Below are 13,723 nucleotides of genomic sequence, written 5' to 3'. Positions count from 1 at the left end.
ACACATAATGGTGGGAGCTGCCTGACTGGAGCTTTAATGCTAATAACCAATTACTGATGACCATTATTATTTAAAGTATTTATTAAATTATTTTTACTTTTGTTTCACGCAATCTTCAGCTTTTGCATTTCATTCCCTTTGAAACTATGAAAATGACACTCCGCTCTTACACTGGCATACATTTGGGTTACTAACCTTGAAGAGAAATGCTTACACCAACAGGAACTTTTTTGTGTTAAAATTAAGAATTACTAGATTTTGAAACAATACCAACATCTCTTTTGAACACATCAACCTTTAACATTTCAGATTTACTAGATAATCAGTTGCTGCTTTTAAAATGTGTGTATTTTGATGTATCTGGATTTAATTTACTTGATACTTAAGCTAATTCCTATTAGTCTCTGAACTATCAGCCACTGTCCTTAAAACATAAATAAATTACTCCATCTGAAATCTGCCTGATAAATTACTTCTTAGAGGTTTTAATTGCAAATAACAAAAAAAAACCCCAAACGCTCTTTTCCAGAACTGTGGCATAAAACTTTCATTCCCACAGAACGTGAAAGTCCTCTACAAGCTTTCAGATCTTCTATAAGCATTATCTCATGAAGCAGAAGCAGGTGCCAGGATTATTCACACTGACCACAACTGAATTGTGTCCACTTTTCTCAGGATATCCAGTAATTAAACATGACCTGGAACAGGAAGCCTTTCCACTGTGCAGGTGGTGCGAGGGTGTGGGCTGCACTGAGGGAAACACGTGTTTCTCTCAATGTTATGTATTTGTAGCCAAATTTCCAGCCAATGCAAACCAAGCCTTCAAAATCTAGACCATTTTATGTATGTTAGTTATCACTAAAATACATACCACCTGTTTTGAAACACTTCGGGAGTTTCAGCATTCTTATCTCCAGAGACTCACTCTGACACGGTAACCAAAACTGCATTTTATCATCCTCAAACAAGAGTAGCTATACCTCTTTTATCATGGCAGGATATGGAAACTTTGGTTCATGTGCTTATTGCTCTTAGGCAGGATTATTGCATTGTTTTATTGGTTGGATTTCCTGGCTGATTAAAAAAAAATGAAAGCAGAGGCAAAGTGCCGTAACTCCCAGTTGTATCCAGACCCAACTAAATCACCGTTAGCAATACAGCTGAAAGCTAAACTGTTTAGATTCATGGATGAATTTCTGTAACACAGACAGTTGCCAGTGTATGAGTCTCTTCACATTAAATTCTACTGTGTCTTTCACATAATGTCTTTCACCTTAGAGAACCAGTGTACTCAATAGTTAAAATTATCCCGTTTGTATCACTTGGGTCACTATATCAAGTGGATCTTCTAAGGTAAGAAACTTTCTCTTCTTCAGTAGAGAAAAAAAATAAAAATTAAATAGTTCTTCATCCGGAGTTTGACACAGTAAGTTAGTATGGTTGAGCTCTCAGGATTTCTGTTACTGCCGGTGCTGGGCAGTGGCAGCCAAGTCCAAGGGAGCACCACGGACACCAGCCTGGCTGGACTGCGGTGAGTTTAGTGAGACCAAGCACACACTTTAACCACAGTTCCCAGTTCGATAAATTGAAAGGCCCTATCCACACCCAAATAAACTCAAAGACATTTTACAAAGCGGCACAGTGCCCAAAACTCTCAAACCGCCACACTCTGGGCCCTACTTACCACGCAGCTTAGTCACTCACACAGGACCCGGAATAACCGGGCCTTGCAGTCTGCAACTGGTATCTGTCGTAAGGCCTAAATTCTACAACCAACTGTACCACCATGGATGTCACTTTGCCCAGAAGGTCTTCCGAGTTTTTTTGAAGATCGAGTCTGTTCCTTTCGTACGAGGTTTTTAAGGAACTCGTGCATGTAAGTTTAGGCTAATGTATATAGAAAACATAAAATCCTCTGACAGTATTTATTATTTTATGTCAAACTAAGTTGCAAACTGTTAAACTTGAAAAACATTTAAATGATGACCAGATTGTGCTAACCCACTGGATGAAGAGTACAATCACAAAAGAAATCTCTTTAAAACAGTTTGAAGGAAGCAGGATGAAAATAGCAATGGTTTTGAGTGTTGCGTAATGTAGAACAGAGACAGACTACAAAACAAGCAGCATTTGATTAAAAATTGTTGCAGAAGAAACTTTTATAAGGATCTAATTTTTTCCCCTAAATCATGCTACACATAGCTAAAAACCATCCTCCGCAATCTTTGTACACCAGTGACTGCCATTAAGGCAGAAGAGCTTCCCCAGCTTGGCCTTCGGCACTTCCAGAGTCACTTTAGTCACTTAAGTCAGGCAGTAGGTTGACTGTTAGCTTAGGGGCACTGCAACTGCTCTCTCCTTCCCTTCATTGACAGGAAGGCGATGGAGCTCGGTGTCCTCATTCAGGGACCTAGGCCAGGTGCCTAAACGAGGGTGTACAAACAGCCCTCCTTCCACATCTGCTCTTTGATTCTACCACAATGGAGCTGACTGGCAATAGATAGTTAACGTTTCACCAATCAGCTGGAAAAGACTATGTTTCAGAATGGGCAGAAAACTAATACATGTGCAGGTTCAGCAGCAAAGTAAATGGGATTTACAAAGTACTTATGAAGATGCAAGAAATACAGTGTTTCTGGTTGTCTTCAGAGGCTGATCATTCTCCCCGTTGCATTGCAACAACAAAATATATAGTTAAAAGATTCCTGTTAATGTTGTCCTTTCCTTAGTATATCCACCTACAAACTGTCTTATCTAAAACAACAAAGGTAAATTATTTAGAAAAAGCTGACTGAACAAGTCTGAATACATGCAAACCTGCAACAATAGGCTTTCGATCTCTGGGACAAATTTCCCTTTTCATTCATGAAACTTCACTGAATTTAGTGGTGGTGTGTAAATGAGCACAGAAACCTGCCTAGCATGTATTAGTTTTCTGTAAGTTTAACAAGATGTATCAAAGGAAGAAATACCTTTAGGTGCATCTGTTATATAACACTTGAAATGCAATGCTTTAAATGTTAGTGAGAAAACTAACACTGCTGAAGTTATAAGAAAACCAGTATGTGTAGCTCATAAATAGACAACAGTAAGAAAAACGCAGCAGATTTTTTTAAGGTATGTCTACTAATTTCCATCAGCTTTCACCGTATGTTTCTCTCTGTCTCAAGCATAGGCATACTATGATTTGGTATCACTTAGTCACACTCTGTGCTTTTGATAGAATGTTTTTAAGTGTCTTTGTGCACTTCCCAGCAAATATTGTTGAAAGGAGTTTAGAAACCAAAGCAACAAGCTGTACAGGACAGACCACATTTTCCATCTCTTCATGAGAAGCACAGCAAGGAAAACACATGTGTTAGTAATTGGAAGTGCAGACCAGTATGCAGACCTGGAATCCTTAAATCCTTTTCTTTTAAGTGGCACATCTTCAAAAGAAAAACATCTTTTAAATCCTACAGTACCAAAAAACGCTAAGGCAAAAGACAGATGTATAGACTTCATTTGCTAAAAAGTTACAAAATTACGGCCAGAAGAGTGGCTTAACTTGGTATCCTGTTTTCATTTCTCCTCTGATGTCTGTAAGATGTTGGCACAATCACTTCTGGCTTAGAGGTCTGACTGCCAGACCAACAAATTGCTCACTTCAATGTCTGAGCAGACCCAAGAAAGCAGGTTTAGCAGTAACACTCTTAGCATCACGAAAGAGCAGAAAGGCCCTTCCTTTTGGCCAAGGTAATTTCAAAACAGAGACATGCTACTTTAGTACTGGAAACTGCACTCACATGTATTTTAAACTGTCACATGAAGTATGCAGAGGCTACTGTATTCTGTTCAGGTTATTGCAATCTTGTAATTTCTAGATTACAAGTCTAGATTATCAATCTTGCAGTTTCAAGATTAAATCTTTTAAAATATGTTTTTAAATAAAATAGTGTCACACTTGGGGCATTCAAACAGGTGGACTGGAAAATCGGGGACTGTGATGCTGAATTTAATAATATGGTGCTGAAAGTGCTACTCAGCTGTGCAAACAGATTTGCTTGCTCCCAAAGTGTCACAGCATGCCTTTTGAAAGCCACCACAATGAGAAAAAGTTCACCAAAACGTATTGACAAAATATCTTCTAGATTAAATAAATGTTGACACTGTGGAAATTTTCAGATACTATTTCTAGTGGGCTAATGTTTAGGAAACTCAGTCACAGATCTGAACCACTATGCCAAGCACTGTGTAAATACCTAGCAAAAAGTGGAACCTCATCTATAAATGTCAAGGGTACTGAATGACATATAGTCTGGATTTTATGTGACAGATTCTGAAGTCTGTGGAAATGCCCCTGTTGGGCACCTGAAGTCCCTTCAGGAACAGACTCTTAATTAGGTATATGCTTGTATTTATAATCCTTTGTATCCTGAGAACGACCCTCCTCTAAAATTCAGTATACAAGTATTTCAGTCCAGGATTGGGCTTTGATTCACTTCCACTGACAAACTGGGGGAAAAATCTTGCTGTATGCGGTCCTGATTTATGGTACCTCCTTTGTCTTTTAATTAGAGAGAATGTAACAGATGTCACCATAAGCTAAGGAGCTGGTATGAACAAAAAACCCCGCTGTCCTATTCTTACCTCTTGGCCACTGCAGAACTGCTATAAACAGACTGACCTAAGCGCAGCTGTGGTCCGAAGCAACAAGCGCAGAGCAATTGTTAGTTTTAGCACGTAATGTGACACACTGCAGTACACCCCAACCTTCTGGATTTTACTTAGGTTTCTTCTTCAGATACTCACTCTCATGATACAATTTGCTACTGTCCGCTAAATGACAACATAACCAACACCTTTTACTGAAGATATTCAAGCAGCCCAGTTGCTGAGAGAAAGGTAGAAGAAAGAACTGAAGTTAGTTACCTCAGGGGACAGCCTAGGTGTTTATTATAAATTGAAGACAAAAGCATGTATATTGCATTACTGCTGTTGTTGACCACTGGCAGCCAAACAGTTACCATTTTCTTGGTATGTGAAGAGACAGTCCTGATGAATCACACTGCAAATGAATAATCATGGAATCATGAGACCAACTTACCAAAAATTAACCTGAACAAGAATCTGGTCTGTGTTTTTAAGACTAACTCTTTGACATAGTTTTGTGATCTTTTCAGAGTTTTCATGGCTTTATTTTCACTAAGGCTCATATCTGGGAAAATCAGAGGAACATAAATTGATGGTTAAATTTAAGCTTGAAGTGCTAAACAGGAACAGCAATGAAACCACACCATTTATAGGAAGTTTTTAGGTAGTTCATACTGCAAAACAGACTTTTTAGAATTCTGCAAGTAGCTTCTAGTGCAGAACCTAACTACACAAAGAAACCCACCACTATAAACAAACAAACAAGCAAAACAGCTACAACCTCTGACCTGTAGGAAAGACCGCAGATCATCTAACAGCACTCTGCACAGTAAGCTTTGAAAATTATATGGTGGACTTGTAGAGGCTTTATACCACCTCTGAATGAAAAAGCACAGGAAGAGCTTATTTTTCTATGTTCAGTACATCAAAAATTTGTCACAGAGGCTATAAAATAAAATGCATGAGATGTTAGAACTTCATCTCAAAACAGTATGAATTCACTCGCTGACAACTCTACAGAGGGAAAAGTAAGAAAAGGAAGTGAAGAACATACTTCTGGGCCTGAGAGCAGGACCAGAACTACGCTTCTTGAAGCAAAAACTACTATGGCAAACAAATTAGTAAAAGGTGGCTGTCCTGTCTCTTTTGTATTTTCACCAGAGAGATGACATCCAGCACTCACCGAGATTGGGCTGAGACATTGCCATAGACCTCTGTGGTACTGGTGTGGCAGCAGCTGCAGGATGGTGGCTCATGTGATTCAGCGGGTGGTTCATAGTTTTTCGAGGATCTTGCCATGTTGTAATTTTTTCTATGTGACTGAGAAAGAAAAGATAAGACACAAGTTTAACACAAAACACCTGAGTATATTATATACATGGTTAGGCATAATGTCATGAAAGCCCTATTTCCTTTTCTTATCCCATTTTTCTGCCCTTTGCACCTTCATCCTAAATCACTTGAAATTATCTACCATCTTGTCATTTATTTCTTCTTCTGATCTCCTGGCCCTCCCATTCTAACCTTTTACACACTACCATTGAATAACTACACTTTTACTTGAACGACTGATGAATTCTATTATGATACTGAAAATCTGTAATACACACTCATATTCCAGATTATTTAATTGTCCAAAAGTTATTTAATCTTGTCCTACCAGTCTTTTTCTACATACCCAAATATATGGCCATTCTTCATTCAGCAATATGTGGTCATTTTGCTGAGTTTTGAAAAGACAGGCGTTTGTCTTGCTAAATCCACCTGCTTTGTTCCTTACCACACCATGAAAACTAGTCTGTCTGTAATGTCTCCAAGAATATCAGGCTATATTCTCATCACCAAAAGGGGCAGACTAAGTCCTCATGACTCACGTGTAACCACCAATTTCTCTGCAAAGGCACTAACAGTTTTTATTGCCATGTAGTCGACGTAGGTCAACAATGTATATACCACTCTAGTATGTAAACCCTCATGTACCTGTATTACCCTGAAAACAATGGAGCACTGCCTGAAACTGCATGAGATTTTACAGGGAGATAACTATAAAGTGTGATCTCTGTAAAACACTTTTTGCCACAGAATACAGTGGTGAAGGAACTGTGGTTTTGTTGCAACTGATTTTTACTGAAATGCATCAGTTTTGAAGGAAACTTATCAGGACAAGGATTTTAAGGATCAGCATGTATTCTATCTGAGACCAGAAAAGAAGAAGGAACTATCTTAAAGCAACCAATAGTCTGGTATCTACCTAGGGATTGCCTGGTTGCATGGCCAGCTTTCGCCCAACTGACTAACCAGGCTACTGATTATGCGCTGGACTTGGATGGGATTTCCTCTACGAGTTTTCTGTTACAAAACTTTAGAAGAGGTAAGTCTTTAAGAAGAACATGTAAAGAAGGATAAAAATTTAATGTTCTGTATCTGGAAAATCATTCCAACACTCCTTTCATAAAAGCACAGTCTAACATCCCCTTTATTGAACCCAGTCTCAAGCTCGTCACTGCCCCTTTCACCAACATTAGCATGGCTGTTACCGCCGTGACCACCCCGTGTCCTCAGACACAGCTGATCACCAGTACTATTTACAAGCAAGTTTCCATCTATTGTGATGTTACCACGTCCAAACTCTTTACAGTAAGTCTCTGGTATTACCAAACATAATGTGACTTACAAGCAGGATAAAGAAAAAGAGTAACCTGATCCATTTTTTTGAAGAACAGAAAAAAGTGACAGTCTTTATTTAGTCCATAGCCATTTTCTTTTCCTAATACTTTACATTTAATGTACAGTTCCAAAACTGTAACTGAAAATCACACTTTCACTTCGATGCTTGTCTGAAACTCAGCCTCTTAAGCTGCTGAGTCATTTCCTTTCTTCATAGCTTCTAGAATATTTGTTATCCACAATGAAACCACCCACCATTGCTTCTCCCTAGCATTAAACCACTTTATTCTCCCCTCATTGTAAACCTTTATTATATTTTAGCTTTTCTTCTTTTTACTCTTACTTTTCAAGTATAAGAATTCCTGTATCCAGTTCAGTTAATGATCTTTTTCCAAAATTAAGAAATGGCATTCTGAATGAAAGATGCTGCTACAGCAATAAATTGGGCAATGTCTTCTGTTAAGTCCTACTTGCGTCTAAATTAGATGAAAAGCATTTTTATTTAAAGTTCCATTGTTTTGTTTCTCTGGCACTGTAATTCAAATAAAGAAGCTACACTTAACTGAAGGTATGAGTTTTGGAATACCAAGATATAATAGAAAAGATTTTTCCCCAAAAGGGTGAGAAACATGTTTTTAAGCATGAGCTTTAGGGATTAAATAATGAAGCTTATATCAAAACACATTTCTCACTTCAAAACATTTTTTACATATAAACACTGTAAAATATAAGCAAAAAGGTTAAAATTAAATCAGACTTTTTTTCCTGTAATGTTAATCTCTAAAAACTGAAAGCACAAATTCCTGTTAGGAAAACCTGAGGCACAAGTTAAAAGGATTTACGAAGTCAGTTGTATTAAGCAATCTGTAACCTGTTTGAACGTATTCCTCATTCCAGCTACAGATCTGAAACCTTCAACTAGAACTGCCAGTTACGTACAATGAGCAATAACGAGAAGTGCTCTTCACAAAAAGACACACTAGAATACCAAAATGGTCAACTTCAAAATGCTGTTTTGTTATCAAAGTTCCTTTCAGCAGTAGTATTCTCACACTTCATGGGCATTAAACGACAACACAACATGTTCATTTTTGGATTCAGGTGAGAGCTATGAACACATGCAGAGTAGTGTATGCAAGTTTGTACTCAAGATTTTGAGGAGCCTTCCATTTTAGGTATTTGCCCTCCAGGCAGCTGGAGGCTCCCCAGAGCTGAAGGGAGCTCCACACCACCCGCCATCTCTGCGCCCCGTCACGGTCCTACGGGCAGCTGGAGGCTCCCCACAGCCGTGGGCAACGGGAGCTCCACACCCCACCCACTGTCTCCGGGTGAAACTGATCTTCACAGGGTTTTGCTGGTGATGGGCTGGGAGGCACATGAGGCTGAGGGCTCCTGGCTTCTCTCATTTGGAGAGAAGGGGGCTGAGGGGTGACCTCGTGGCTCCCTGCAGCTTCCTGAGGAGGGGACGGGGAGAGGGAGGTGCTGAGCTCTGCTCCCTGGCACCCAGGGACAGGACCCGGGGAAGGGCTCAGAGCTGGGTCTCTCAGGGGGGCTTGGGCTGTACGTTATTAGGAAGCATTTCTTTACCGAGAGGGTGGTCAAACCCTGGAACGGGCTTCCTGGAGACGTGGTCGCTGCCCCAAGCCTGTCGGTGTGTAAGAGGCATTCGGACAATGCCCTTAACAACATGCTCTGACACTGGGTCAGCCCTGAAGTGGCCAGGGAGCTGTACTAGATGTTCACTGTCGGTCCCTTCCATATGAACTATTCTATTCTATTCAGTAGCCCAAGGACAGGCACTGCTGTTTTAAAACATTCACATTTTGTTCTCACACTACTTCCTGCTGAATAAATGGACTGTCGCAGGCTCAGCGAAGAGCTCCACTCCTCTAGTCTTGAAGAGGCATCTTCAAGAGGTTCTGGAACACCATGTTCAGGGATGCATTCAAGAGAAAGGGCCTTTATCTCCTGGGAAAGATGGAACTAAGAAACCTGCCCAAGCAACTCAGATGACCAGGAAACTCCTAAAACTGAAGTTTGCAAACCACTGGAGCACACATTGGTTGTCACAGTGTTTTTTCCTTGTCACCTTCTTTTTTGCATTTGACATTTAGTTATAAGTAAACATTGAAAGATACTAGTTTTTAACTCAAAATATTTAATACCTGAATATTTCAATGCTGTTATTACCTCATCCAAAATGCAGTATAGAGAAAAGCAAAAATAATCTGCTATTCTTTACAAAATAGGCCAGCAAGTAGCAAAAGTAGACATTGATCAAATATGGAATTTGTCATTTAGGCCTCGATCCTGAAACAGTGGATTCACCAGAAGCTTTGCTACAGATGCCAATGAAAAGTGGGTCACACCCTTTTAATTTTGCACAGATGCACAGCATTGCAGATATTTAGGGGAGAGCATGGTAGCAGGACTGCTTGGTTGCAGTTGGCAGTCTATTACAGTAACTATGAATTTTTTTGTCTCACACTTTTAATACAGGGTCATTGGGCTTATTTTATTGAAACTAAAAAATTTTAAATCATATAGGGTTTAGTAGCAGAAGTAAATAAAAATATTCTTCAGCAGTACAGTTTATATAGTGCTGACAATAAACATTATCATCAGCTCCGCAAAATCTTGTCCAAATAATGACTTTGAAAAAAACTTTAAGAATAGTAGTACTATGTTAATATTATCCTCAATATACTTTAAAAGCTAGAGAGTCAAGCAATAGTTACTCTTTCAGAAACGCATCTGGCATAAAGCCTCCTGTTGAAACACTTGCTTTCTGATCATCAAATTAGGCTGAAATGAGCTGAAAATTCCACATTGTACCATGAGACAATTCTCCATCCCTTTCTTGTTGTTTTAAAATATGCCCACTTAAAATGTCCTGCCTGCAAAGGATTACAAGGAAGAGCTCTGCCATTTGCTTTCCCTGAAGTATGTGTCTTTTCTTAGTTACCGACACAGTGAGGCAGGCAGCATTAAGCCAGCACGAAACACAAAGAAACACATAATCTAGAATCAGTAAACAAGGAAGTAGTTTCTAAGCTAGTATCTTTCTAGGAGGTATCTATATTGCCTTGCAGATTTTCTCATTTTTCATTTGAAACAAGAGTTGCAAATTAAAAATATTCCATCAAGTTTTAATAAATTCATAAAGCCTCTTCTCACATAAAAGTCCTCATAAGAAAAGAGAAAAATGTTCTGCAAATCGCTATGCAAAGCAACCAGTCACGACACTGTAGCTGAAAACTAACACCGCTTTTGTTCAAAGTCTCTTCTATCCTTTTTGCAGAGAAAACAATCTGTACTTTAATTACACATGAGAGAAGCAGGGCAATGACGACCATTAAGGAATGCTCTTTTAACTTACAAAAGAACTTAAAAATTGATCAAAAAACTTAAAGATCATAGCTCTTAAAGAATCCAGCTGCACTTAAAACACAGGAATTTTCTGTGTAAACATAGTAACTTCTCAGCAGCCACAGCCAGGATCTACCAGTGGCCTCGCTTATCCTCCTTGGTGCCATCCTGGCAGTGTACAAACATATCTTCTTCATTAAAAAACATGCAGACAGAGTGTCTGAAACAGAACCTCAAATATGGCACTGATATTATGATTCAAGATCAAGTAGTGGCTGGTTCCCACTAGAATTTATTACTATGACCACTAAACCAATTTGGTTTGATCCAGTTATTAAAGAAAGGGCTGCTAAACATTAGACAATGCTTATTTAACAAGATAGTAGAATTGAAAACCCAACAATTCCCTAAAATCAGACTACGATTCTAAAATAAAGGGTGTGGTTTCAGGGCAGAGAAGCCTCCCCCCCATCCTGATTTCCATTGTTCATGTAAATCTCCCCCCCCCCCTTACTTCTAACATAGATATCGAAATGGTTATGTTAAGCCTTTGCAGAAACAGGTACTGGTTCATTCCACTTGAAATGTATTTTATTTATACTGGGATAGCAGATTTTGGCCCAGTATCTTTTTATTTATACAGGAGAATAAAAGAAAATGTAGCACTGACAGAAATGAGCCTTTTTTTTCAGATTCTTATAGCCTCCTGGGTATCAGAGCTGGCAAAATTAAATTCAGAACAGCCTCTTTTTTCTTAAAGGCCAGTGGGTAAAACATTAAACATTACAGGTGGATTTCAATCACTAAAAGGCAGAATACTGTCCTAAAATTCAGGACCTTCATCATTAAAATGGATTCAAAGGCAGTTACCAGCCCACATCACCTCATGACAGGTGGCTGCATCCCCACCCCGCTGCAAACGCTCAGCGCCGCACAGCGTGTCCGGCAGCCCCGCCGGGTGCAGTCACAGCGGGCAGCAAGAGCAGCAGTTACCTCTGGCCTGTCCGTAGGACTGGGGTGTGTTTGAAAAGGACGATACAGGCCAATGTCAGGGTAAGTCAGACTGAAGCTGCGATCTGACGCCTGGCTGAGGACAACCCCAGTCCACGCGGCTGCTGAGAGCCCCACGTCCCCGGCCACGTGTTCTCATCCCTTCTCCTGGGCTGACAGTGGCGATCCCGCAGCTGTGCAGCCTGACAGATCAGGCTGATCAAACCCTTATGCCTAATACGAATTTCTTCTCTGTTTCGACAATTCTGTTTTTGCTGGACTCTCACCCAACCAGCTGTATGGCTGCACAAGGGTGGGAGAGGCAATTCAGAGCCTTAGTGGCAAAGAGCAGCATTTCTGATTGTGAAACTACACCCTTTACCACTATTTCAACCCTGGAAAAAAATAATTTCGCTCATACGTGACATTTCATTGCAATGAAGACCATTTATTCAGCTCTGAAATGTGTATCTGTACACACGAAAGAAAAACACTATGGAGAGAGCCCCTAAATATCCTTATCTGGGATTGTATCAATCCATCTGTTCCTTATTATTTCCAGAACTACTAATCCCAGGAGGATTTTTTTTCTTGGCATACATCGCATAGCCTACAACGAGACAGAAAACAAAGCTTCAGACAAAGGCAAGTAACAGGCCAGAGATCCTGCCTTCACTGCTGAACTGTACTACATGGGTGACCCACTTGTTAAGAATTTCACTGTCTTCCTTCTCCCAACATCTGAGCTTTACACTGGTACTAGACAAAGATTAAGCATTTAATTTTCAGGATTACCCAGACAATTAGGTGTCACTGTGTTAAACCCCTGGTCTATGTCCCCTAAGGCACTGACTTGTATGCTAGTTTTACCCACTTCATCAGTGGAATGATATTGTTATAAATCACTTCATTCTGGTGTAGCAGCATCTATACAGAAAGATAACCTGTTACACTAAATCTGTCCAAATTAATACTTAATAAATACCACAAAAACATCTTTCTTTCACTCAGTCCTAAGAGCTATATTCTGTTTCTGTAAGTTGTAAGATTCCACTTCCCTTAAGAAAAAAGTATTTTTCTATAATTGATAGTTTATGCTTTTAATCTTTGCATAATTTTCTGCAAATGATAACATTTTCATTCTCAGAAGTTTTTCATAAAATAGCTCCAAAGTTATGTAAGTAATATTTTTTGATTTCCCTTGTCATTTTTACTTTTCTTTTTCCCCTAAAACGCAGGGGGAGAGGAAATTAGGAGATGAAACGATAACATATTTTTGTTTAAAAATGTATATGAATAAAAAGCACTGATCACATTTAAATACACTTTCTGTAACAAGTATTACTATAGTGATTGCTCAACCAACGATGAAGCTAAAACTCCATGTCAGAACAATTCTGAAAAAGACTAATTTTATGAGTGATCTAGATCTCTAATTACTTGCTCTTTTATTATTATTATATTCTACTATTATTATATATCAATTATTACCTCTTTTATTGCATGCCATTTTCTGTTCACCATCTACACACATCATCCAGAGACAGCCCAAGAGTTTGGGAGAGAATTAGCGAAACAGTTCTTTGCTATAAATTTTGAAGATAAGCGTCTCCATTACATGTGTATGAATCCGAAGAGAAGGAGTCCCAAACTTTAAAGATATCTCACCTAATATTAGCTTGATAATATTGAAGCTTAATAATATTGAAGCTTCACTACGAAGTAGAGAGAACTGCTATGTAGAAATGTAACGAACTTTTAAGACTGCTTTTATAAGATTCTTATTTGAGGAATATACAAATACATGACAAAGTAGTGCCAAAATACATATTCAAATTCCCACTTTCAAGTTTTTCAGAAGCAACCTTTGCATTTCTTATTATTATAAATCCTGGTACCTGAGCAGGCCACTTCTCAACAAGGTCTTCATTCATAAGTAAGCAGGGTAGGAAAGAAGAGACATTCAATTTTAACTTCTATTTCTGCATCACAGATGAGACTGATGGGGGGTCTTCACAGGCAAACAAGAAGTTTCAGTGTTCCCACTGAAATCAGGGAAAGTTAA

The 13,723-nt window shown here is 39.1% G+C and overlaps 1 protein-coding gene and 1 long non-coding RNA gene across 2 annotated transcripts in view; both read right to left on the bottom strand.

Annotated features, from left to right (window-relative positions):
• WWTR1 (WW domain containing transcription regulator 1) overlaps positions 1–13,723 on the bottom strand; it is a 73,748-nt gene that overhangs the window by 23,771 nt on the left and 36,254 nt on the right. Inside the window, exon 2 of the mRNA XM_074834468.1 lies at positions 5,816–5,952. Coding sequence (XP_074690569.1) covers positions 5,816–5,952 — 137 coding nt within the window. The remainder of the gene's footprint in view (positions 1–5,815; positions 5,953–13,723) is intronic.
• LOC141927305 (uncharacterized) lies at positions 12,088–13,693 on the bottom strand. Its single transcript, XR_012624356.1, has 2 exons — positions 13,557–13,693; positions 12,088–12,268 (listed from the first exon to the last, which is right to left on the bottom strand). It is a non-coding gene; the product is annotated as an uncharacterized LOC141927305 (long non-coding RNA).

The sequence above is a fragment of the Strix aluco genome, chromosome 9 (genome assembly GCF_031877795.1).
Source record: "Strix aluco isolate bStrAlu1 chromosome 9, bStrAlu1.hap1, whole genome shotgun sequence".
In the NCBI taxonomy this organism is placed as follows: Eukaryota; Metazoa; Chordata; class Aves; order Strigiformes; family Strigidae; genus Strix; species Strix aluco.
Note: the sequence above shows the minus strand (reverse complement) of the source record. Positions and strands in the feature narration are given on the sequence as shown.